Consider the following 27,700-nt stretch of genomic DNA (forward strand, 5'->3'; position numbering starts at 1 on the left):
TAAGTACAACTTTTTTGACTATTAAGACCCTGCCATAATCCACTGAAGCCTGTGTTTTAGAGTGAGAAATCAAAATTTTGAATGGCAGTAAGCTGAAACAGGTCACCCTGTTTCAGCTTTATGGACACTAGCACTCCAAATCAGACAGCATTAAAAAACGGTGACAAAATAAATCACGTTTCTTCTTAGGTTGTCCTTAACCACTCCAAGTTTTCAATTTTCATGACTGGATGTGCCTGATGGGAGAACAATAAGATAAGCTTAAGATTAAGCACATCTCCCTCACTAACAGCTGAACTAGCAGAGATTAATAGTCGTATTCTCAAGTAACTTTCACTTTAGTGTCTTGTATTGTGTTAAAATGACAACTTCAAACTGTTTAGTTTTTTAATTTGATGTAAGATCATTTCTCCAGTCCTAAGGCTGCTCAAAAGTGATCACTCCAACATACCAATCATGCTTATTGGCTACATCTTTCTTTTGAAGTAATATTTTCTTTTGGGTCATTCCTATATAGGTCAGGATGTTTCGCTCTCCAATTTGCTCAAAGCTTGAAGGTTAAAACGTGTCTGGAAGGATCAAGACACTGACGTAAAACGCTGCTCACTCGTGAGTGAGATAACCTGATAGACTTTAGGCCGGAGCATCCTCCAACTTTGGCTTTCCCCCGGGTGACCCCTCAACCTGGAGGGATTACGGATTTGTTACTTCCGTAAGATCTCAATTAGACTGTCACAGTGACAGTTCTGTGGAAGCCCACTTGTCAAAATAAGCTGCTTTAAGAACTGACTGCCATCTCGTGCCTATCAGAGTTCATTTTCTTATTCAACAATACCTCAACAACACAAAACTAAAGTGGAATCATATCGATGCAGGTCCATAGTTCTTCAGCAGTGAGTCTGCATTTCCAAGAACACACTTCATATCATGCATGCATTGCACACAGCAGTGATGTGCTGCACTATTCATGCACAATGACAAATAAATGTTTCAAGAATTAAATGTTTACTTTTTGCTTTTTTTTTTTTTTTTTTTTTTTTTTTTTCAACAATTGCGGTAAGAAGTTCTGTGTTGCTGTCCCATTTGTACATGAACCCAGCTGAAGAGCAGCCAGTGACACTTGTTACTGCAGTACTATTAGAGTGTAAATGAGTGTATAAAATGAGTGGACCTCTCTTGTCAAAAATATTAACCTGTTTTGTTTTGCTTTGTGTCACATTTTGTCGAGCCTGTGAAATAAACAACCTAGCTTTAACATTTTGTTCCACCACCAGTAGCGATTAGGTCCGCATCAAAGGTCTGATAAATAATCCCCATTTAAAGCATTAGCTGGCAGAAATCCTCTCTCAAACAAGATTATTCTGGTGTTTTGTGTCTTAATCTAATTGGCTGGTGGTTTTAATTACCGTTGGAAAAAAAAAAAAGAAGTCTCTTGCTTTGACACTTGGAATATTGTCATGTGGTACATCTTGGCTCTAATTGGACGGATGCTCTAATCCTATCAAAGCATCTAAAGTATGCGTATAAAAAGCTAATGTCAGATGCATCGTCGGAGGTTGCAAGTGACAAGCAAGGCCGTCTGATTAGGTCCTTATACACTCAAGATGGCAGAGGACTGGGGAAAGGCAGTATTTGCTGCCAGGCGGTATAACGAAGACACAACAAGGGGATCATCCTTCACTTATACAAACAGCAATCATACCAAAGGTACAGTATTATCATGTTTCTTATCACATTTCTTTTTTTTTTTTTTTTTTTTTTTTTTTACCAGTGATGTGTGGATAATTTGTTGAGCACATAAACTGGTCTCAGTAGTAGGGATCATTATGGAATAACAAAGTATGTCAAGACCATGAAAGGAAAAGCAGCAAAATTTTTGAATCATAACTCACTAAACTCACAAAGTGTTGTGTGTTTATAAGTGCAATTGTATAGCATCTTACATTCAAGTGTAACAGATTTTTTTGTATTTAGAGAATTGCTTTTAAAAATGTTGTGCAGCATCATGTAACTTAAATTAAGTATCGGACAGTTCTTTGTCTCGTTTTAGTACAGAGAACAGCCTTGCGTGTTCATACATCGCAAAATGAACTGACATCAATAATATTTAGTATTGTTTTTGGTTTTTTACCAATGGATTTTTCCTTTTTGTAATTCTAAAATTAAAAATAAAGATATTTCTTTCACACCTTCACAGATCAAAGCTATCTGTGCTTGAAAGTTACAGGATTTCATGTGAGATTCTGCTTCTTTCTTTCAGATCCCTTCGAGGGTCCCAACTACCACATTGCTCCCCGATGGGTTTACAACATCTCAACACTGTGGATGATCTTTGTGGTCATTGCATCAGTCTTCACCAATGGTCTCGTCCTGGTGGCCACAGCAAAGTTCAAGAAACTCCGTCACCCTCTCAACTGGATCTTGGTCAATCTTGCAATTGCTGATCTTGGAGAGACACTTTTTGCCAGCACCATCAGCGTTTGCAACCAGATGTTTGGCTACTTCATCCTGGGGCACCCCATGTGCATCTTTGAGGGCTATACCGTCTCTGTTTGTGGTAAGAAACCTCAAAATATTATTTTCCTTTGTTGGACAGTTGTCTTGTCTCTGTTCATGCATTCACATGTATTAATTTGTGATTTCATTTCCTTTGTTGACTGTTTTCTTCCTTTATGCAGGTATTGCTGCTCTGTGGTCCCTGGCTATCATCTCCTGGGAGAGATGGGTGGTTGTGTGCAAGCCTTTTGGAAATGTCAAGTTTGATGGCAAATGGGCCACAGCTGGAATCGTCTTCTCCTGGGTTTGGTCAGCAGCTTGGTGTGCTCCCCCCATATTTGGATGGAGCAGGTACAGTATCCAAGTGTTTTATCGTATTTATTACAGAAGAACTTGAGTGTTTGAATTTATTGGCTGAAACTAATTTTTTTTTCTTCCATCAGATACTGGCCTCATGGACTGAAGACCTCCTGCGGACCTGATGTGTTCAGTGGAAGTGAAGACCCTGGAGTCCAGTCCTACATGATTGTTCTTATGATTACATGTTGCTTCATCCCCCTGGGCATCATCATCCTCTGCTACATTGCAGTCTACATGGCTATCCGTGCTGTAAGTTATCTTACCCGTAGTTTTACTGGCCAATCTATTTATTTTTCATAGACATTTTTTTAATTTCTCTTTTGGCAGAACCTTACTATTTACTTATGCCACTATCACAGGTTGCAAAGCAGCAGAAGGACTCTGAGTCAACCCAGAAGGCTGAGAAAGAAGTGTCCAGAATGGTTGTTGTGATGATCCTGGCCTACTGTTTCTGCTGGGGACCTTACACGTTCTTTGCCTGCTTTGCTGCGGCCAACCCTGGATATGCCTTCCACCCTCTAGCTGCTGCTATGCCTGCCTACTTTGCCAAGAGCGCCACCATCTATAACCCAATTATCTATGTCTTCATGAACAGACAGGTTGGTGCAAAAATCTCATTGCTACACTGTCCAGATATATGTGTCTAAGTCTAATATGTTTAACATGCTCTATTTTTTTTTTTATTCCCCATCAGTTCCGTGTATGCATCATGCAGCTCTTTGGCAAAACAGTGGATGAAGGCTCTGAAGTGTCCACATCAAAGACAGAGGTCTCCTCAGTGGCTCCTGCATAAACCCTCACATCTTACCTTTGTGGGGGAAAAAACTGAGAACCAATGTGACTTGTACAGTAACTCTTCTTTGTTTCTTAATTTTTACATTCCCAACACCTGTTTTGAATATTTCTGCGCTGTTCTACACATTTTTACAAATGCAAAAAAAAAAATTAAGAAAACCGGCAGAAATTCATTATGAAGCACTCACACGCTATAGCTGGGAATGTGGAAAATGAGAGCGGTCATGTTTGTATGTATCTAATGTAAAGACAGTTTCAGTTGCTTGACCATGGCTCATGCAGCCTTTGCTAAAGAAAATGAGAGTCATCAGAAAATGATTCTGCTGTCAGTGACACGGGCTATTGTCAATTCTGTGAATGCATCATTTTGCCCTTGTCTTCTTCTTCTTTTTTTTTTTTTTTAGCACATCTAGATTTGTCGCAAATAAAAAAAAGAGAAAAAATATAGAACAAATAAAGCATCATACACACTGTTATATCACTGTTCCTTTTTTTTTTAGATGTAAATAAAATGCGAAGCAATCTGAAAATGTTGCTAAGTCTTCCATTCAGTTCTTTTTAATTCTACAAATCACTGACTGCCTGGAGAAAAAAAAATGTACAGCTTTGCAATGCTGATGAGCTATTAACTCTTAGGTAATTCCCTTTCCTTGCGGTTTGCTTGTCATTGTTAATGTCATTTTCGTTAATCACATCAGAGGTCACCTTGCATACCGTCAGGGTCAAACCAGATCAAAGATCAAGTCACTTCACCCAAAGCTCAGAAACACTACAAACATTGCCTATTTCATCATTCAAACTACAGTGTGGAATTGCTTTCGGGTTTCACTGGTTGTATCTCTTTGTTGGGCTGTTTGAATGAAAAGACCTTGCTTTTGCTGGTGTGAACGTACCATGAACAAATTTAAAAATATAACCTTCCAGGCAGGGGTAATAAGAAAGGCACAGATGGATTGGTGGCAGCATGAATATGTGTGCTTGCATAATGTGTTTAAGCTTGTTGTGGCTTGTTAGTGCAGTGAAAATGGCATGTCCTTCTTTACATGGTTCATAATGGTGGTGCAAAACACTAAATACTGGCAGGTGGGTCTATTTGTAGCCCGAGAACTCGTGCAAAACACGCCCACATCAGTACAAGAAACACCCACGCAAGTACAAGACACGTCCACTTATGTGATTACAGGACAAGCTCACACCACTGGATGGGGGATGCAGTGGGAGGAGACATATAATCCGTTTTCTTCACTGTGGCACTGGTCAGGAGTAAACAGAAGACATCTGACAGAAGACCAAACACAAGTTTATATGGCATGAGCTTGATTGACGTATTATGATTTTGTTTGCAAAATTGTTGAGAAAAGCCTCCCACTAAGATGGAAATAAGATGATTTTAGCATTGGAGACAATGGAATTAATCTCTCATTGGTAGATTCCCCCCCCCCCCCCACAAAGTTTTTCTACAATTCCCTGCTTTCTGAAGAAGTAGCTATGGCTGCTTCATCAGGGGTGGAAAACTCTCCGATGTACTCAGATCCAGCTGCGTGTTCCTCTTGTGAAACTGTGATACCAACAATAATTCAGCTCCAAGGGCCATTTTTAGATATATAGAGAATATTAGTCCTTATTTAATCCCATAGTAAGCTTTACAGGTTGTAAGGTAACAAAAATGGATAAGTGTCTCCTTTAAAAATTTAACTGCAAAAACAATGGCATCCAGTCTCATGCATTTGCCAATTAAGTCTGTCTGTCTGTCTGTCTGTCTGTCTGTCTGTTTGTCTGTCTGTTTGTCTGTCTGTTTGTCTGTCTGGCTGGCTTTATTTATTTATTTCGTGTACTCAAGCAGACACGCCAAACCTCTTGGTCGCTTGGATCGCCTCTGGCTTTGGCCAGTCTTTTATTTTGAAGCACAGCCGGATGTTGTGTGTATCTGTGACGTCATCTTCTCGCCACTCTTCCATGCTCGCCACACGCCTGAAGTCGGAGATCCGGACGTGAGGCTGAAGTCATGTCGAAGTCCAGTATGTAGCTAAATACAGATAAACACAGTTTTTTTAAAGGCTGACTAAATACACTCAGTTAACTCAACTGTTTTTATTCCATAATGGACGCTGTTGTCTCTTTCGTTTCACAGAGCAAAAACGAGCGAAGCGCCTCCGCCTGCTTGGAAATTTTAAGGTGAGTGTCGATGCGGCTGTTATATAATATTTAACATTAGCTCTGTTAGTGAAGTGTTGGGGTTTCAAGCTGCCATGTGAGCTGGCACCTCTATGTCGTTGGACTAATGGACTAATCCCAGACAGTGTTAGTCTGTAACTGTGCCACTGTGGCCAAAACAACGCCTGCCAGCCACGTTGTCAGCAAAGAGCCTCTGATATAAACAGGCATGGAGATGTATGTTACTATTTAAAATACCTCTGCTGGACTTCTAGCCTTCTTAATTCATGATATCCCTCACGCTGCTCTCCTGGCTGGCCTTGCATTGGAGCTGCGTGATCCAGGAGCACATGATCAAGCTGTTACTAAATATTTCCAACACCTTAAAGGTTATCCTATTTAATTGAAATTAATTAAAAGCAGTTGTTTCTTCACTAATAGTCAGTAGGAATGGATGCAGGGGAGGGTTAGGATACTGCAGCATGGCATCTCTGTATGTCCTGACTCAGTATCACTCCTCCCTCCTCCCTGCTGATGCACAATACACAACAGGGGTACATGGGTGTGACATTAAATTTAGTCTGCCAACTGAAAATTATGGCTTTTTGATGGCTAATGATGGAGCAGTGTTGTCATAATTAACACATTTGCCAGTGTTTTAACAAGTGTGTTAGGATAGCATAGGGAGCAACACTCATCAAACACTTTTTATTAACGAAAGTAAGACTAAGGAGCTGGTGATTAAGAGTCACCACAGTGCCTGCCATTACCTTCCACCTGTTTTGACTAATGATCAGCCTGTTGGAGCAGTAGAGGACTTTAAACATTTAGGAAGCTTTTTAACACAGAGTACATCTTTATAAAAGCAATGCAGTGCTTGTACCTAATCGGGACATTGGATTCATGCGATATAAGCAAGGAAATTTTAGAGATTGTTTACAGAGGTCGGAAGTGTTTTAACTTTTAATATGTGGATATGGTATGGGCACCTGGGGTCTAAGAGCAAAAATAGACTTATACCAGAATTATAAAAATGGCCAGTAAAATTATTGGGAAAGAGCAGAGACAGTTAGGATGCATATTTGAAATGCAGGTGAAACCAAAAGCCGGACAAATTTTGTCTGATCCTGCTCATCCCCTCTTTAAAGAATCATAAAACTGCCCTCGGGAAGACGCTATAGAGCCGCTGCAGCAACCAACAAGATTCACAAAAAGTCCTTCATACTAAATGCAATAACCAAAATCTTATAAACCATTCACACTGGAACCATGTCTGTTATCGCTGCCTTTTCTCTGGATGTTGTTTTTTTAATATTGTATGTAATGTGGTTTACTGCGATGTGTTTTAACCAACTTGTGGACACTAAAGATTATCTCTCTATCTACTGAAGCTGTCTTAGGAAGGGCCTTCTGTGGTCAATGCTCGCCTGCTATTTATTTACTGGGTCATGTTATGCAGATTTTTAGTGCTTTTAAGTCTTTTCTTGCCATTTGGACAGAGTTTTCATGTTGCTTGCTCTCCTCTCTGAAGGCTAAAGCTGGACAAAAGAGCGATGCCTCGGGACGGACAAAAAACACAGAGCAGTCATCTGTGCAAAGCGTCAAGGCCCACAGAAAGCCGGAGGAAATAAGGAAGCAAAGGGTAATTCATTGAAATTATTGAACGTCACAGTGTAGAATATTGTTTTTTGTCTAAGTAATCCACCTTTTCAATCCAAAATGTTCACAATCAGCTTCAGGACCTCCAAGAGAAGCAGCGGCTGTCAAGAGAACGAGAGCTGATGAAGAGGAGGAATCTGCTCAGCTTTCAGAATGACATCCTGCAGCGGCAGAGAGAGTTTGAACTGAGGGTAAGTAAGAGCCCGGTAAATGGAAATGGACCGAAAATGAATCGGCGTAAACTATCCACTGTGCCGATATGGTGACCTCTGTGTTTTCTTGTCTTTGTTCACAGGAGGCAGAGATGCAGAGTTTAGAGAAGCACGTCAATTTTGAAAATGAGAACTCAAGAAAAGCGTATTACAGGGAATTCAAAAAGGTGGGCAATAACTGCGTGTACCTCTTTTTTTCCATGTAGGAGACACAAAGCACTGGCCTAGAAATATATGTAGGCGTGTTTACAGTCTCTGTTAACATAATAGATGACATGATGCTTCAGATCTTGGTGAGTTAAGCACTGAACACCATGTGGAGGCCCGTGTTGGTCCTGAAATACTGCAAACACTGGCTCAGACAAAAAGGTGGATACACACACTGTAGGGCCCAGATTGTCCCAGTAGTTTTGGTGAGGGGCCACATTTGGGAAGTGTTTGCATATATTTTAATTGCAAATGCATGTAATTTAAATTATCATTTAATTATTCCAATACTAATTATACCGGATGGGGATTTATATACCGACTTCTGAAGTGTCACTTGAGTTAGAAAAAGTGACAGTCATTCTCAAAAAGTGTACTGTCATTAAATTATGCATAGTTTATATATCACAGCTTCTTTTACGAAACAAGTGTCATGCGTCACCTCTGAACAAGGAAAATATTGTCAGTGCTGTTACACAGTGTGCACACACAGAACAAACATTACATGAAGCATTCTTAAAGAAATACACTACTGTTTTTCCATTTTTTTCCAGCTTACCCAGACTAAGGCAGGACGTTTGATACCAATTTCACCTCTGTGTTCACTGGTTCGGTTCCTATGAGTAGCATTTTGTGTTAGCTTAGCATAATGACTTGAAGTCTATAGGAGTCATTAGCCTTGCTCTGCCAGAGTGAAAAAATGAACTTTACAGCAACTCTGAAGCTGTCATATTTATACAATGTATTGTGTGTATTTGAAATACAAAATTGAAATACAGACTGAAATCATGTAATAGTTAAATTGTTATGTACAGCAGCAGAAAAGTATGGAAGCTGTCAGAGGACATTCCATGTTTTACCATCTGTCTCATAAGCGTGACAACTAATTGCTTTCTGGATATTTGTTTTTCCAAGACATTATTGTACTCATGATCGCATCTTGAAAACAGTTGTTATATTGGCATAACAATTATTGCATCACCCTGAGTATTTTTTCAGAGGACAGTTTGTTTTGTCGATATAACAAATGTTTTGTTGAAAGAACAAAAGTGAGAAGGGTTATGGCTGCATAGCCATGACCAGCTGCATCATGGATGAACAAACCTCAATTTGGGAATTATCTAACAAGAGTAAAAATCTCTTCCAGGTTGTTGAGGCCTCAGATGTGATTCTGGAGGTTTTGGACGCACGCGACCCTCTCGGCTGCAGATGTCCTCAGGTGGAGCAGGCGGTCATCCAGAGTGGAACCAACAAGAAGATCATTTTAGTGCTCAACAAAATTGGTAGGTTGAAGAAATTCAAAATCAGATGTGTGCGTTTGTGAATTCTAAGTCTTCAGTCTGAATTTGCACAACAAAGATGTTATATGTGAAAGTTTGATTCATCACTTCAAATGATTGATTTCCGCCTCTTTATAGATCTGGTGTCAAAGGAGATTGTGGAGAAATGGATCAAGTATCTGCGCAACGAGTTTCCTACTGTGGCTTTTAAAGCTTCGACTCAGCAACAGAACAAAAATTTGGTATGCAGTTAATCATAATTTACATCATCTGACCCTGAGATTAAAGCTGTGGAACAGTATCAATACTGTAAAGGTGCATGCCACACAAACTGTAACGAACATGATGTGTGTCCCCCGCTGTGAGCAGAAACGCAGTAACGTCCCGGTGACCCAGGCCACTGCAGAGCTCCTCAGCAGCAGCGCTTGTGTGGGAGCAGATTGTCTGATGAAGCTGCTCGGCAACTACTGTCGCAACCTGGACATAAAGACCGCCATCACTGTAGGAGTTGTGGGTAAGCACCCCGTCCAGTCATGTAATCACATTATTGCTCTGTATCAGTGGTTCTCAACTGGTGAGCTTTGGTCCAAAAGCAGACCGCAGGTTGATTTTGAGTGGGCTGCGAGTGTGCAGGTTCACATTGTCAAAAATGAAGAAGAGAAAAACAGTGCTTTTGAAGTACAGCTATCTGGTCTGGTGCTTTTATTTTGAACTATAGTTTCCTAGTGCAGATTCTTGTCTAAAAAAAGAGAAGAAAAGTTAAGAACATGATAGATTGAGAAATATAAGAAAAAATAAAAGTATATGAAATAAAATTATAGAAATATGAAAAACATAAAAGCTTTAAATATATATGAAAATACACTGAGTGGGCACTTTATTAGGTCCACCTGCTCAATCTAACACAATCCAATCCAACTGTTCTGCCATAACGTTTCCTTTTCTGCTGCCTGTAATGCTCAGATTTTCTTTTTGTCACAGTAATAGAGGTGTTCATGCAATTATATATTTGGCATTGAACTCATAGTTAGTGGTGCTGTTGGACGGGACTGTATTTTACTGAGAGCTGTTTCCACTATTATGTCCCGCTCATGGATATATAAATAGGGAGGACAAAAAATTAGAAACACCTCTCAATATAATGTAGTCCAGTACAAGACCTCTGCAATCTACAACCTCAATAATAAACACAGAATTAAATTTACACATTCTCCACAACATCAACAAAAACAAATTATAAACTTTATTAAAAGGTAGAATTTATGGCAGAGCTGTTGCACTGGACCGCATTAGACTGTACAGGTGGAAATAATTAAGTGGTCACTGAGTGTATTTAAAACTGTAAGGGACTGTAGCTACTTTGCCTTTTTTTCTGTAGTGAAGAAAGTGTTTGAATGCATATACTTGTTTAGACAGGAGTCTCTACTTTCCAACACACCCACAACCAAAAAGCATCTTCATTGGCCAAAAAAAACAAAATCAATTTTTGAAATCTTTTTGAACAATAACAGGAAAATATTGAAGCTTTCTGATGGTTAACAGTGCATGAAAGCTTTGTGGATTACTGCACGTCTCATTTTGTAACATCAAATCGATCGGCTCTTCGGTTTGTCTCTGTGTTGGACCGTGACTTGACGACTAAGGACAAATGTGAAACCTGAGGCTCGACTGTAAGCCAGGGCGATCCACAGTGTAATCACAGGCTGCTCTTGTTTTGTAGGTTTCCCCAATGTAGGAAAGAGCAGTTTGATCAACAGTCTGAAACGGGCACGAGCATGCAACGTAGGAGCCACTCCAGGTGTTACAAAGCAAGTATAAATTGTTGGCACTGTACAGTTGTGAATGCCTGCTTAATTGGCCCCTGCACTGCTAATGTGTCTGCTGGGTTTCAGGTGCCTTCAGGAGGTGCAGCTAGACAAACACATAAAGCTTCTCGACTGCCCCGGCATCGTTATGGCAACTTCAACGACCGATGCAGCCATGATCCTTCGTAACTGTGTGAAAATCGAGCAGCTTGTGGATCCTCTGCCTCCTGTTGAAGCCATTCTCCGACGCTGCAATAAAGCACAGGTACGTTAACGCCTTCTTTCTGATTTTTAGGCGCATGGCCCGATCCGGTGATGTGACATTTTCAAGATCCCGTTTTCGCTCCTCATGCAGATCATGGAGCACTACGGAGTTGCAGATTTCCACACAGCTCTGGAGTTCCTGGCGTTGCTTGCTCGTCGCCAAGGCAAACTACGTAAAGGAGGATTACCTGATACTGACAAAGCAGCAAAGAGTGTCTTAATGGACTGGACGGGGTTCGTGAAATGCAGGAATTTGTAAAGTTTGGAAATGACAATTCATCGTGGACGTCCTTCGCAATCTAATTCCATGCATGTTTGATCATCTAGGGGACGGATCAGCTACTTCACACACCCTCCAGAGACACACACACTGCCCACTCATGTCAGTGCTGAGATTGTCACGGAGATGGGCAAAGCTTTTGACTGGGATGAGCTGGAGAAGGGAAATCAGGAGGTTCTTGCAGGTAGGTTGGCACTTGTTTTTTTTTTCTGTTGAGGTTTCGATTTGAGCTCATCAGGCTGTGAATGTTGTGTGTATTAATCTTTTAAGCCTGATGATTTTGTGATTTCCACTACACTGCAAAAAAAAAAATCCATCTTGGCAAATGATTTAGTCTCATATTTAGTGTTAAAAATCTTGTTTGTCTTAAAACAAGTGAAAGTATCTGCTAGTGGGAGGAGATAATCCTGTTTGTTTTCCAGTGCTAATCATTTCGCTTCCAGAATTTTCTTGAACCGAGTGTCAATTTCCTGATACTACAGGGCTGATCTGCCTTATTTTGCCGTGTCCCAATATATTTGTGTGTATATATTTAGCTTGTTTTAACAAAACAGTGAAAATTAGACTAAAATTACTTGTTAAGGTGGAGATTTTTTTTTGCAGTGTATAATTAAATTATTTAGCCACCCCTCTCTGATTTGAGGCATATTTCACTCCTTTCTACGGAAGCCCTAAAGGGCCATACATACAGAAAACGGAGGAAAATATCTCGTTATCACGAGAAAACGGATGAAAATTATCTCGTTATCACGAGAAAACGGATGGAAATTATCTCGTTATCACGGGAAAACGGAGGAAAATTATCTCGTTATCACGAGAAAACGGAGGAAATTTATCTCGTTATCACGGGAAAACGGAGGAAAATTATCTCGTTATCACGAGAAAACAGAGGAATTATCTCGTTATCACGAGAAAACGGAGGAAATAAAATATATTTATGTATGGCCCTTTAGGGCTTCCGTACCTTTCAACTTTGAAGGGTTATCTTTAAATTTCTTTGTATTAGTGCCGTCAGTAAACTCAAAAGTCAATCTCTATTAATTGTAATGTTGATTGCTTTGCTGACGTGCCCATAGTATTTATCAAAGCACCACTGGCAGGTATAAATGCAATAAAAGAAGTAAATATGACTGCATTTGGCCGGGGAAGATGTTTCCGCTGTACATTGCTTCAGATCCTACAAGAACTTGATTAATTTGCGGTCTACGCTGGTGTTCAAGACACACAAAAAAGTTGTTGTAGCAAGAGAATTGGGTTCAGTAGATTCTTATGGCCGTGTCTGTTTCAGAGTCATCGTGTCCTGATGTCCAAATGGGATTTTGCATGGAAACCACTGGGATGACACAAGGGGGGCAGAGTGAACCCCCTTGTGGCTTGGAAATGGAAGGAGGTTTCCTAGAAGAGCCAGAGCTGAAAGATGAAACTGAGTCTATGGAGGATGAGCAGGACCAGGAGGTATGAGAGAACACAGTCCCTGCAACTTCAGTGATCATGAAAAAAAACCTGTGCTCTTAACTTTTCTTCCTTGCATTTACTTTTGTAAGACTCTCTGCATACAACTGTGTTCATTTATGTCTGATTTTCTGTCCTGCACAAAAAAGTTTGGACCAATGACAGTGGAGATAAAGTCTCAGAAGTCCAAGACTAACGCGTCTGCAGATGTTGCCGCGCCCGTGACTCCAGACTTGAAGGATATCCTGAGTGTAGACCCCCTGCAGCAGGGACAGGCTCTCCTGGCAGCCAACAAGAAAAGGAAAAAGCAACAGAAAAGAGCAGGTTTGTTCACAAATCTGTGCCTCAGTCTAACCATAATACATGGTCTGTGACTTTCTTTTCAGTTTTGTTATTTCACATTCTGAATGCAGTGTTTCATTAATTTCATAATGCAGATAAGACAGATGTGGCCTGACATGAAAGAAACACATTAACACACAAATTCAACCATTGCTTTTACTGTGGAATATAGGACATATACACTACTCACAAAAAGTTAGGGATATTTGGCTTTTGGGAGAAATATAAAATGTAAAATGTTCATGCTACAGTGATATTATATCATGAAAGTAGGGCATTTAAGTAGAAGCATGCACTGGTGATTTCCTCATCTCAAACAATTTCTTGAAACAAAAGCCAACAACAGTGGTGGATATACCACAACAAAAAATGTCAGTGTCAATAACTTGTCATGTGCCCTTGAGCATCAATTACAGCTTGAAAACGACGTCTCTTGCTGTTCACAAGTCGAGTTATTGTCTGCTGAGGCATGGCATCCCACTCTTCTTGAAGGGCGGCCCTCAGGACATTGAGGTTCTGGGGTACAGAGCTCCGAGCCTCTACACGGCCCTCAGCTGATCCCACAGGTTTTCTATGGGATTCAGGTCTGAGAAAGTGCAGGTCACTCCATTTGAGGTACCCCAGTCTCCAGCAGCCGTTCCCTAATGATACGACCTCGATGAGCTGGAGCATCAAACACCTGATGTGAATTTTGCCGTTAAACTCCTTGTTAGAGAACAGCAACTTGTGCAAAAAGTACTGAAACACTGAACAGTTGGACATGTGCATTCAAAAGTTTACAGAAGGTCACATTAAGTTCACCTGTAAAGGTTATAATGCATTTTAGGTTCATCCTGAAAATTCACCCGAAAGCCGAATATCCCTAACTTTTTGTGAGTAGTATATGGAATGTTAAGGCCATTGTAGGGAAAAATATGGAGCCAGGAGTGTGGGTGAAATATTTTATGAGAAAAATATCTGAATTTCCAAGATTTAAAGTGCAAATTTACAAGAAAAAAAAAACTCTGATATTCTCTGAGATTGAAGAGGATTTTTTTTCTCTCCCTACAATGGCCCCAACCCCATTGATAAAGGAAGAAATTCCACTAATTAACCCTGATAAGGCACACCTGTGAAGTGAAAACCATTTCAGATGACTATCTCTTGAAGCTCATTGAGAGAATGCCAAGAGTGTGCAAAGCAGTAATCAGAGCAAAGGGTGGTTATTTTGAAGAAACTAGAATATAAAACATGATTTCAGTTATTTCACCTTTTTTTGTTAAGTACATAACTCCACGTGTTCATTCATAGTTTTGATTCCTTCAGTTAGAATCTACAATGTAAATAGTCATGAAAATAAAGAAAACGCATTTAATGAGAAGGTGTGTCCAAACTTTTGGCCTGTACTGTATATATACTGTAGCTTTTGCAGCAATATGTAGCTAATGATCAAAAGTTTGTGTAATCTCACCCACCCATGAAACACACACACATACACATACACAGACACACACACACACGCAGTGCCCACGTCCATTTTCAGTGATGTCTGAATAGTTGTATTAGTTGTTTGAACATCTTATATGTATGTAATTAAAACTGAAAAGGTTTTTTTTTTCTTGTTCTTTCTTTTGCAGATAAAATTGCCACCAAGCTCTCGGACACCTTGACGTCTGCGATGAACTTCACTTTTTCAGACAGCTGATGAACATTAAAGACGTACACAGAACTTTTTTGTACTTTGTCTTTGTTTGATTTATGTTGTATCCTCACAAACAGCTCATTTGGTGCTCTGCATTAATCCCACTTTTTCCTGTGGCCCAAAACAGAGTTACCCACAGTGTCACCTATATCGGCTTGAATAGGAAATAATTTTTATTTTTAATTTAAAAAAAAAAAAAAAAAAATATATATATATATATATATATATATATATATATATATATATATATATATATATATATATATATATATATAAATATAGCTGCAAGTGGCTACTGGGGGTTAAAGCCAACATAGATTGTTAGAGGATGAGATCTTCAACACCTTAAAGATATCCACCACATTTGGTGATGTTTTTGATTTTGTAGCGCCCCCCAGTGGTCGGTTTTGATGACAAGTTTCAGCCACTTGATGAGGACATATCCTGCAAATTTACTGATCGCTGGTCCAGCAGTTGTTGACTTTGGTCTATTTATGTGGTGAGCCGTGCCCTTATGAAGTGCAGTTTTCAATATCTTGAAAATTACATCAACATCAACGAGCTTTATACAACTTTTGATAAGCTTGGTCCAGTAATAATCCATAGAAATCAGACCCACAGATGGCAGCAGATATTACTTGGTCCTATAAATATCCAGATGCAGTATAAATACACCACAGCAGCAACTGTTACTATGTACAATAACATGTTATTGTACATAGTAACAGTTACAGTAACTGTTTGCAACAAAAGTGTGCATGATTTGTCAACATTTGTACATTAGCAGTATAGAGAAATTAGGACTTAGACAAAATGCAAATTCAGGTATTTTTATAGGGTAATTTGAAGTCAAATTTTATTTTTCCATGCAGCACTGCACTTCAGTTTAGGATTTACATTCGGCTGTTTTCTCATGCTCTATGACAGGTTTTCAAAGTTTCTGGTGTACCAAAAGTACACCAGAAACAAGGTTGCAAAAACTGAATCACTGCTAGACCATGGAGCATGTCTGCAAAAAATGCTCCTACATACATCTTCTTGATGCACAGTTCTTCCAAGTGGAAACACCACAGTCTATTATTGTGTGTCACAAAATAGTAAAATCCCAAACCTGAAACTAACCTGCTATTTACAGAATTGAACTTTACTCACTGTATCTACTGGTGACTGTTTTTAAAAAATATGTTTTAGTTTTCTGGGATTAGATGGAGCTTGGGCCACATTATCATCATCTTATATATCATATATCATCATTATCAGGCTTATTCACACAACTATTTTGCCCCTTTATAGCCAAATCTCTGGAGTAAAGTGATTAGTACCAGGGAAAAATGTAATGGTGTAAAAAATAAATAAATAAATAAATAAAATTAAATTAAAAAAAATATATATATATATATACATAGGCGGAGTTTGCGGGGGGGGGGGGGGGGGGGGGGGGGGGGCAGGGGGGGCATTGCCCCCCCCCTAGCGTCTCAAATGTGTCACTACATTGAGTCAAAAATAGGTCCAATATTTTTTTTTTCCTGTATACATATCTATAAACATTTAAGCAATGCAATAAAATAAGATTATTTTCAGAAATAAATCTGAATTACATTATGTTTGGTATTGTAATAAATAAAATAATAATAAAAAAAAAAGTCCCCCCCCCCCCCCCAGCGCAAATTTCAAACTCCGCCTATGAATATATATATACACACACACACACACACATATATATATATATATATATATATATATATGTGTGTGTGTGTGTGTGTATATACATATATACATATATATATACATACATATACATATATATATATACATATATATATATATATATATATACGTATACACACACACACACACACACACACACACACACACACACATATATATATATATATATATATATATATACATATACATATGTATATACATATATATGTATATACATATGTATATGTATATATATATATATATATATGGGAGTTTCTTAACATCTTCCTGAGAATTTGCAGGACACCACTCCGGTTGGTGTTGTTATTAAAAGTCAATCAAGAGTGAGCTTTTATTTTGAAGGGAGGATAACCTCGCAGCTGTGAACAATTTCCGGGTGACAGACGTCAAATGACCTCAGCCTGAAGTAAACAACACTTTGAGAGCGGCAGCTAGCGATGGTTGGACAGTCCCACTTCCCTGAGTAAAAAAAAGACGAAATGGCAAAGAAAATGGACTTCTTCAGAGATTTATGGCTGTGATTAAGTTACACAAAGTCATCGCTACAGTACGTTTCTATCGTTATGTTTTTTTCAACACGGTTAACGTTACTCCACAGCTAGCCAGCTAACTGTAGCGGATGCTAGTTATCTAAACAGCAACTTCCTATTTTCACTTCTCTTAAGCCAGTTAAACAGTGATAACCAGGGGCTAAACACAAGTATTTCGATAACGCATGAGTAGGCTATTCTAACTATAATCGCCGCAGATAAGAAGTAAGTATACTGTTAATGCTAAAGTAGTTTGGTGTGGCTGCTGTGCCGGGCTAGCTGGCTGGGTTAGCATGGCTGCAGGCCCGTTAGCATTATTAACTTGTCATGTCAACGCCGCTAACGCAACATGCTGGCAAAGATTAGGGCTCGCCTGAAATAGCGGTTACGAAAACCACTAAGTAGATAGAGAGAGGGTGGGAAGCCTTTGTCATTATACAAGTACAGCGAAATTAGCAGCGCAACCCCTGACTAGTGCAGTTAATATGGCAATTAAAGCCAGGCGATAAGCGCATACCTATGAAACTAATATAAATGCTATGCAAAATGATTGTGTATTGCACTTCAAATGTTGTCACTGTTTGTACAGCTGGTCAAACTGCAATGAAGTGGTAAGCCCCTTATTAAAATGAACCAAAGTGTTTGTCACTATGAATTACTAGGGGTGGGAGTCACCAGAGGCCCCATGATACGACTGTACTGCGATTTTAAATAGTATTGTGATAACATGCATTGCGATTTATTACATTTTATTTCACCTGCAAGTTATGTTTTCATGGGGCAGCTCTGTCAACATCCGTGTTATCTAATGGGGTAAAGTTTTCATCCTGTTCATCTCACCTCAGTTGTTTTTATTGCAGCGAAATCAAGCGGACAGGCTGACCAACTCTGTCATTGTTTCGTGGTGATACAGTATTGATACTTGGCATCTATGTATTGATACAGTATTGCCACACAAAATTTGGCGATCCCTTCCCCCGATCCCTATAAAGTATTGTCCCTCAGAGATATTTCTTGTAAACCCAAAATCACTGAAATTGTTCAGTTCAGCAGATGCACTGGAAGTATTTTTCTTGCTTTCAGACACATTGACAACTTATTTTCACTAGGGCTAGGCGGTATATCAATATCTCAATATGGTGATATGACACTAGATATCGTGTTGGATTTCAGATGCTGTAATATCATGATATGGCATCTTCCTGGTTTTAAATGCGCCATCACAGCAGAGAAATGCAATTTTCTGAACTTGTTAGACTGTTCTAGCTGTTTTATTATTTGTCTTTACTTGCTTGGTCATCATATCGACATTACTGATGATCTCTTGTGTGTAAATATCTCACATAATCACCAACAATCACTGTACAATGTTGTCAAAATATCGTTATCGAGGTATTTGGTTAAAGATATTGTGATATTTGGTTTTGTCCAGATGGCCCAGCCCTATTTTTCACAGAATTAATTGGCACACACAGATGTTGGAAGACATATATTGGACAACGGGAAATGCATATGTGTACACTTAACGTGTATTACTATAGTTGTCTGCATTTAAGTAGTGTGGTTGCAGCTACTGAGGGAAAACCGGGTGGACTTGTGCCTACTTCTAGCATGAGAAAGTTTTTCTACTGTTCTGAAAATGGGACAAATGGTAATAATTAGTGATTAACACAGCAAAGTTTTACAAACAATTGGATTAGCAGGAAGAATCCACAGATTGAAAGTGGATGCAGGTGTGAGACTTCAGGCTGTGTGAATAAGGAAGTAGCTGTTGAGGTGTCAGGAAGTGTTAATGGACCTGTACCATTTCCCAAAGGCACATTTTGGATCAGGAGGAGCTGCACCAGGTTGTAATAAAAGATGTGAGGATACATATTTCTTAGAATGGACTGAGAATCCTTAAAGATCTTCCTCTAGTAGACCCTCTGGCAGGAGAGGGTCTCATCTCATTTGAGTGCATTTGTGATGGTAACGGTGAAGTGAAGCTGGTTTGAGAATGAGCTACTGATCGGCAGCTGTAGATGAGCAGACAGTTTAAAAGTATTTCAAGTATTAGCCTAGTACTTAAAAAAAACACCAGTGTTTTTGGCATTTATGCTGTTTTAGCCCATCTCATCTGCATCCTGACCCTACTGCTGACCTTTTTCAGCAGTACGGTCAGGCTTTTTTAGATGTGAAATATTTCCTTGTTTAATTCAATTATTCAGGTAATAAACATACCTTATTATATTCCGCTGCTCTGGCTAACATTTGGCCCAGGTTTAGATGTCAGGGATGTATGTCTTAAGCTGTTGAAGCAATGTTTGCTTCAGGGACGATTTTCTTGTGGAGATTTGTAGGTGGGTTGTCTTTTGGCTTTAAATATGTTTGACCAAATTGCATCTGAATGCAGTGCTGGTTGACAGCTGACTTTGAAATCCTAGATGTGGGAGCTTCCCACTGGCATGTGAATGTACTAAAGGACATGCAGATTTTTCAAATCAATGTTGGTATTGAACGGGATTCATGGTCAGTACAGGCAGTGGTGCACAGTGAGTAGAGGAGGTGTGACAGGGCACATTTTTTTGGTGTAGCTTTGCTTACAGAGACAGGGTTTGGCTGGTAAGATTCCAGCTGCACAAAACGTCATTTAGTGTGAGATCCACCTACAGATGGAGGGGGATACGTAAAGTTAAAACACTTTGATGAGTCACATTTCCTGTAAAACGGTATTGAGGATGGAACTAAAGTCAGCAGGATCTTGTCCCCTAGGACAAATGCCCATGCTGCAGAGGGCTGAGGAGCGCATCTGTGAGTTATTTAATGTATCGAGCTCTCAGGTCTCAAAAGTCTGGTAACCTTATCCCTCCTGGAAACAGGAACAATAGTGGATGATTTTAAAGGGCAGATGAGTTTAGGGATGTTTGGTTTGGAGTGATCTGGTCTCACAGTAAATAACATGGTACAGTATAAAATACTTGTATTCGCTATTCACAACAATCATTTATTTTGTTTTCTAGCTCCATCCTTAGATCGGGATCTCTATCTTCAGTCATGTCGTCACGTGTGTTGCTGCGGCAGCAGCTGATGCGAGAACAGGCCCAGGAGCAGGAGAGACGTGAGGCCCAGCAGCAGGCCTCTGCCTCTCAGCTCAGGGCCTCTGACTCCACTCCAGCTATCTCTGTCACATTGCCCCCAAATGCTGCCCGTCCACCTCCAGCACAGGTGCCTGTGGAAGTGCTCAAGGTAAGAAGAACCTCACTTAAAAGCAGCTATCCACAGGAAAACAACACTGTTATTTTACCTTACTACCATTAAAGGTAATTTGTTATGTTACAGTGTTAACTATTGAGAAAAATAATGTCAAAATACCTCAGACTTAATAACAGTAGAGGCTGTTTGCATTGCTTTGTGCATAGTGACCATTCTTAAAAATGTAGTCAATATATTGAATAGCTGGCCTGTAATTAACTCTGCAGGGTAACAACATGAGTGACCAACAGACTTGTGCTTTTCACCTACAAATACAGTGTTAAAGCTGTTTTCCTCTCATTAGTGTTTGCTGGCACCTACGTAGCCGATGCTCAGAGTCAACGGGCAGAGATTTTATTTGATGTATTTATTTATTTTTGTACCGACAAAATGATCAGGGTCATTAATAATGTAAAGAAACAGCTTGTGTATTTGAAAAAGTCACTAACTAAAAACTAAAAGTTATGCCAATTAGTTACCCAGAAAAGTAACTTGAGCACTCTCTAACATGTTTGTAAGTTGTTATCCCCAACACTGGTGGGACATATACCATAAACGACTCTTTTTAAATGATCAGGTGCAGACCCACCTGGAAAACCCCACCAAGTACCACATCCAGCAGGCACAGAGGCAGCAGGTGAAGCAGTACCTGTCCACCACTCTGGGCAACAAGGTGGTTACCCAGACCCTTGGAGTGTCCCCGGTGCCACAGTCCAGCTCTGCCCCTGAGGTCGCCCCTACAGCCAGCAGTGCTCCCAACAGCCCCATGGCTCTGCTTAACATCGGATCCAACAAGGAGGAAGTATGGGAAATCCCTGATTATTTGAAGCAGCGGTTTAAGACTTCAGTTTGCTTATTAAGCAGATTATACTGGTAGCCACTGGTAGCCTCTGCCTTTTTGGAGAAGTTAAATTTCTAACCCTCTGTTCATTTCTTGCTTAATTACTTTTTGTTTGTTCTGTAATGATGTGCCAAAAGGTCCCACTGTGACGATGCATGCCTTCTTTTGTTATCTTACCCTTGTTGGCCTGGTGTCACAATATGATGTTAAATACTGCACCCACATCTTAATGATACCAGCACGTCTCTTGCACACAATCCTCTGCTTTTGAAATCATGCTGCTCCAGAGCAGTGTGCTTAAATGTTTAGTTAGTCATTCTATAAACTGCTGTTTTATTTGTAAGGCTGTGTAATTTAGAAAGCACAATATGTACATATGTGCACACAATCACATTTAAATATTTAATTCAACACAGAGTGCTTTACTTATCCTATATCACGCCTATGTCTCTTATCTGTTTTCTCTTCCCAGATTGACGATGTGATCGACGACATCATTAGTCTTGAATCAAGTTTTAATGACGACATTATGACTTTGATTGACTCAGGCCTTCAGTTACCTAGCACGGTACAGAGATCACCTTTTTTTTTTTTTTTTTTTTAACCAAAAGTACCCCGTTTTGAAAGTTGGTTCTAGATTTTATGTGTTCTTATTTGAATGTACATCCCCACAATAACATGTGGTATTTTAGGATCTTTAATCCTACAAAATTTAAAAACTGATTGTGTGCCTCTTTGAGCGGACTATCTATTCTGTGCGAAATTCTGAAATGGGGATTCAGCGTTGTTGTAGGAGTAAATATGTACTTTTGGCACTTGGTTACTATTCACCATGAAAGTGCTGCCTGGGCGGGGTCGGCTATCAGAGGATACAAGATGGGGAGAAGCATTTGGGTGTTACAACAGGGGACAAAGCAGGCTCTGCTCATAAACCATCATTGTAAAATTGTCTGGTAAACCACTAATCTGTCAGAGAGAAAGGGCTTGCAGAAATTTGACACTAAACAGAAAATGAGGATTATGGTGCTGCTGTTGGATGAAAAGAAAAAGAAGCAAAGTGAGGTAAAAGGAATTTGTGGCTTTTTTTTTATGACATCGGTCATTGTGGTTCAGGTTGCTGGTAAATGTATGACACTGTAATATAAATGGTTTGACTTTGGGAGGATGTGCCTTTTCTTTAAAAGACTTGTAACTGATATGAAGGAATGTCAGACATAGGGGTATAGCAGTATATTATGTGTTGAAGGGTTTCTTTATTTACTCAAAAGATTTTCTTTGAGTAAAAATTTGCAGCAAAATTTGCAGTAAAAATCTGCTGTGACAGAAATCAGCTAAATTCAAAACTTTAAACTGTTTGCTCTAATGGCCAACTTTATGAACAGAAGTTTAGAATTTAGAGAACATCCTTTTTGCAGATTTGATGTTTTCTGCAATTGTTGCAAAGAGTGCCCATATATTACATGTGCTGCACCATATTTTGTTTTGTTGTAGCTCCCAGGAAATCTCTTGGATGTATACCATAGCCCAGCAATGGCAGCACCGACTCTTACTGTCAGCAACTCCTGTCCTGCTGATCTTCCAAACATTAAAAGGGAAATCACTGGTATGGTAAAATATGTACTGATTAATTTATGTTTTTTCTTACTGTATAACATCGTTTTATGCATCAAACAAAATCCAATGAGAGTTTGTCTTTTCAGATGCAGATGCCAAAGCTATTATGAAAGAAAGACAGAAGAAAGACAACCATAACCTCAGTAAGTCAAGCTTTATTTTGGACATTTTTAAGCACTTCTGAAGCCAGATTCACATTCATAAAATTGCAACTACATGGTTTATGCAAGGCAGCTCATCATCCTCCTTATCTGTGGTGTCATTTTGTTGTTCACCAAACATCTGTTGATTGGCTGTTCTGTTCTGCTGTTGTCATCTTGGTGTGGAAGTAAGATTAAATGTCAATTAAATGTCATTTATTTCCCTTTCTGCATTGTTATTTCCACCACCTGTCCACAGTTGAGAGGAGGCGGAGATTCAACATCAACGACCGTATAAAGGAGCTGGGGGCTCTTATACCCAAGTCAAATGACCCGTAGGTGTTTTAACGCCGTTTTTTCCTGAGTAATCACTTTGGTTTGCTGAATCACTCAGTGGATTTTCAGAATACTTTAACTGTAGAATCAAACCTATGTAGTAAATGGTGACTCTGTTTTCTGTTTGTTTTCCTCTCCTCACGTCTCCACAATATTCCCTGTCATCACAACGGCAACAGGGAGATGCGTTGGAATAAAGGGACCATTCTGAAAGCCTCTGTTGACTACATTAGGAAGTTACAGAAGGAGCAACAGAGAACCAAGGAGATAGAGATGCGTCAGAAGAAGCTGGAGCATGCAAACCACAGTCTCATGCTACGCATCCAGGTCAGTATCTGGTCATCAGCTTTGTTAGAGGATTGTCTACCCAATTAAAAAGAAAAAAACATACTGTAGTAACTGAAATTAGTTTGAAATTCACCAACATACAAAAGATTAATGTTCTTTTGTGCTCTTTGCTTAAATAGTTCTTTGAAGATTAAAGATGCATTAGGCAAGGCTTTTTATGTAAACTAACAGCCGTCTGATGAGTCTAAAAACTTGGGTTTGCATAGAGAAGAGCATCCCGTCCCCGGTAATTGAGACACATTTAAGTTGTTAGATACTGACATCGGCTGGGAATCCCCTCTGTGCAGAGGATGTGACAAATTTAAACTAAAGAGCGAATTACAAACTGTTCCTTAAGGTGACAGTGAACAAGCGCTCTGACCAGAGAAACCTGGACTCAGCAGCGGTGGTTGAAGCTCTTCGCTCCTTCCATGTCCCCAGCCTCTCAGAAGAAGATATTTTGGTCAGAGGATTGTGCAGTTTGCCGGCATCATGTTACAAGTCAGGGGTCCCTCAGACTTTCCAGTGGATATCCCTCACTCCCACTGCCATCGTGCAAAGTTTCTTAGTCCAGCTTTAAATCAGTCTTGATTTGGTGAAAAGCTAAATTTATTTTAAGATACTGTTCATCAGAGAGAAATAATTTTGAGTGGCAAACTCACCCAGAACCACTTCATTCTGGAGAACCATGATCCACCCACTGATCTATAACAACTAAATATTTTATAGATCAGTGGTTCTAGGTAGAGATATACTGATTAATCAGTCATGTGAGTAATTGGGCTGTAATCTGGATTTTTTAAGATAGTCGACATTAGCCAATATCTTTGTTCACAAGGCCGATAAACAAAAAGACATGTCTGATATTAGTGCTCCCCCTAATCTGCTGATAAATGCTTAGTACACTACAATTTCAATTAGTTTTCATTCATGTGGTTTTTTTTTCTTGTTTGTTTTTTACAAAGTTTAGTTTTTGGGTTACCTGTGGACATTTATTGAGTTGATACCTTTTTTTTTTTTTAATTTAAAATAAGTGCACTGCAGAGAGTGCAGATCTCCTTAAGCAAACAGAGACAAAGCAGACAATGATAATGGTGTTAAATAAATATGTTTGGCAATATTGTGTTTCATTTCCTCTTACTATTAAATTATCGTGTCAGATCAGATTTTTTTAAAATTATGTCAGCATAATAGATTGGCCATTGGCCAACCTGCTCTCTCAATATCAACTACTGAAAAACCCATATTAGTCGACCACTACTTCTAGGATATGAGGTAATCCACAGCTGCTGCCGTTGTTTTCAGGAGCTGGAGATGCAGGCGCGGCTCCACGGCATCTCCACACCCACCACCATGTCATCTGGCCTGAGCTCAGATCCCTCCCTGCTCCAGCAGCATCCCGCCCCTCAGAGTGGCCAGCCTCTGCCTCCAAGCGCAGCAGGAGCCTCCTCCCAGAACCTCCTCAACATGGGGGCCACAGCCATGGGACAGTCCGTCCCCGCCTCCTTCCTCTCCCCGCCCTCCTCAGACTCCCCGGCAGGCGTCACCATCAGCAGCCCTCTGGACCTGGGCAGCCTGAGCTTCGCCGAGCTGGACGATGCCTCGGCGCTCTACCCAGACGTGGGACTGGGCGACATTCTCATGGACGAGGGATGCACCCTATCTCCAGAGAGGGTGGCTGAGCCCCTGTTTTCTCCTTTGTCACCAGGTGCCTCTAAAAACAGCAGTCGCAGGAGCAGCCTTGATATGGATGAGGACTTGTGACAAGCTCAGTGTGGCGGTCAAACAACCAGAGAGAGACTCGGGGGTTCACCCCTTAGGGACAAGAATGTCAGGGAGAATCCAGGCTGTCCTCACAGAAGCAAGAGCCTCTTCAGAGGACTGTAGAATTTAACTTAGACAACAAGTAGCCAGCAATAGGATCAAACTAACATGAACGCTGCATCAGGAGAAAGCAAATTCCTCTTTTTTTTTTTCCTTGTCATACATAGGCCTAATTGTTATTGTTCCTATTTGGAGCTGCTCAGATGAGTATTGTCTGGGCTAAATGCAATCTTTTTTAAATGGAATGTTGTACAAAAGGGGCATGGGCTTAGCAATAAGAAATTAATAAGTACTTACTAAATCCTTTTCACGTTTTCCAGTAGAGGTTTAAGAGGGATATAAAGTTGGCTTGAATTATTATGACCTTACTTTTAGGGAAGAAAGCTGTGAGCGTTCTTTTTGACAACAACGTTGGCATGACAAACTGGTTCATGGATGCCAAGATTACAGTTTGACGTTTTCTTTTTGTTTTTGTTTGTTTGTTTTTTTTATTATTATTATTTTCAACTGACTGGAATCAGGGTTTTATTAGAACAAGCGCATGCTCATTCTCATAGGGTTTGTCTCACCAGCAGCTACCAAAGGGATATCTATAAAGTGAATTGGCAAATTGTGAAATATTTACTGCATTTTGTACATAAGAATATTTTACTTTGAGCAGTTTTATTGCACCTTATTTTATGGCAGTCTATGCATTTTTATGAAAGCTTTTGTCCATTTTGTTACCATTACAACACAGTCAGCAGCTGACACCCAGGTTGCATGTATATTTAATAAATCTAAAAAAAGATGAAAATCACTTGCTGCTGCAGCTAGGTAGCCAAAGCAGGACTTCTTCCAGAGTAGCCAGAAATATACAAATCAGCGTTTTATTTTTTAATATATTCACCGAGTTAATAAAAATGCAGGAAGATATGACAAATGCAGATTAATGACACCCTTTCATAATAGTACTGTAGTTCATTAGATTTCTTTTTTTTCTTTTTTTTTTTTTTTTTGATACCACAATAATAGTTACCCCTAACTAACCTGTATTGTCAGTGACCGTGTCTGTATATTAACCATGTTGATTGCTGGGTGATTTTCCTGGTTAGCATGTTCTACCAAGATTGTGACTTTTTCTTTTTTTTAAATCTTTGATCAACAGTGATATATATATGAATGGATTATTGCTCATTGTAGTAAGAATTCAGAGGGCTTTGACCTTCTTTTAAAGCAACCACTATCCTCACCTCTTTAATATTAAAGTATAACTGTTTGTTTCGTGAAACCTTATACAATGCAAATATTCTCTACGACAGCCACAAACTTTTAGAATGGCATTGAATTTGTTTGGATGTGCAACTCAACTTTTATGTACAGTTGATTTAATGAATGTGTGTTTCAAAAAGTACTTGCATATTTGTGTGTGTGTGTGTGTGCGTGTGTGTGTGCGTGTGTGTGTGCGCGTGTGTGTTGTTGTTTTAAGCACAGACATACTGTATTTGTATACCAATTAGATTTTATTTCTGCCAACAAGAAAAAAAATCGTTCTGAAGTTGTGGCACGCTTGAAAGTGGATTCTGAGCTGTGGGAAAAAAACAACTGAATCAAGGCAGCCGAGTTTGCTTGTTTTGATGCAGCAACAATGTGCATTAGATGTGAGTTTTGACAGATATTGACCGGGCACTCAAGAAAATCCAACCATTTCAAAGTGTCCCCTTCTATTTATCATCAACTTTGATGCACTTTGCTGATTGCAGTTCTATGCCAGTCGATGCTGCAAGGTATTCCCTACTTTCAACCAACTGTAAAATGGGTTTGTCCCGCTAATTGTTTTTCCTTGTCCCATAAAATTGAGTACCTATGGTCAGCTTTTTCCACTCGCACTGAATTGCACTCCACAATATTAACCATCTCGTATTCTGACATATTTATTGAGTGCTAATGTGGACTGTTCATCATAGGCATCCTTAGGCTTCTTCAGGTAACAGTTTTGTCTTGTCCCTTCAAGTTGGCTTTTAGCAATTTTTAAGAAATAAATGATTAGCTATCTACTCATGTCTGAATATGATTACTTGCTTGTGAGCAGAATTAGTGGTAGAGCATCTGAGAGATCTCCATGGCCAGGTCCAGGCACTCGGTAGCCGGCAGGCAGATGTC

The 27,700-nt window shown here is 39.6% G+C and overlaps 3 protein-coding genes across 3 annotated transcripts; all 3 read left to right on the top strand.

The window, feature by feature from the left end:
• Positions 1-1,604: 1,604 nt before the first annotated feature.
• LOC115359784 (red-sensitive opsin-1) lies at positions 1,605-3,756 on the top strand. Its single transcript, XM_030052411.1, has 6 exons — positions 1,605-1,707; positions 2,261-2,557; positions 2,679-2,847; positions 2,940-3,105; positions 3,216-3,455; positions 3,551-3,756. The coding sequence occupies exons 1-6, from the start codon at positions 1,605-1,607 to the stop codon at positions 3,647-3,649; spliced, it is 1,074 nt and encodes a 357-aa protein (XP_029908271.1). The 3' UTR covers positions 3,650-3,756.
• Positions 3,757-5,656: 1,900 nt separating this feature from the next.
• On the top strand, positions 5,657-15,024 carry gnl3l (G protein nucleolar 3 like). Its single transcript, XM_030052409.1, has 15 exons — positions 5,657-5,669; positions 5,783-5,826; positions 7,337-7,447; positions 7,539-7,655; positions 7,760-7,843; positions 9,031-9,166; positions 9,302-9,405; positions 9,533-9,677; positions 10,884-10,971; positions 11,056-11,233; positions 11,324-11,466; positions 11,560-11,696; positions 12,801-12,967; positions 13,114-13,288; positions 14,923-15,024. Exons 1-15 carry the CDS (start codon positions 5,657-5,659, stop codon positions 14,988-14,990), a joined length of 1,710 nt encoding a protein of 569 aa, XP_029908269.1. The 3' UTR covers positions 14,991-15,024.
• A 2,086-nt stretch (positions 15,025-17,110) lies between these two features.
• tfe3b (transcription factor binding to IGHM enhancer 3b) lies at positions 17,111-27,594 on the top strand. Its single transcript, XM_030052410.1, has 9 exons — positions 17,111-17,262; positions 20,245-20,470; positions 21,054-21,278; positions 21,790-21,885; positions 22,809-22,920; positions 23,018-23,074; positions 23,331-23,406; positions 23,587-23,734; positions 25,040-27,594. The coding sequence occupies exons 2-9, from the start codon at positions 20,279-20,281 to the stop codon at positions 25,496-25,498; spliced, it is 1,365 nt and encodes a 454-aa protein (XP_029908270.1). The 5' UTR covers positions 17,111-17,262; positions 20,245-20,278; the 3' UTR covers positions 25,499-27,594.
• The last annotated feature ends 106 nt before the right edge of the window (positions 27,595-27,700 follow it).

Source organism: Myripristis murdjan, chromosome 5, assembly GCF_902150065.1.
Source record: "Myripristis murdjan chromosome 5, fMyrMur1.1, whole genome shotgun sequence".
NCBI classification, from domain to species: Eukaryota; Metazoa; Chordata; class Actinopteri; order Holocentriformes; family Holocentridae; genus Myripristis; species Myripristis murdjan.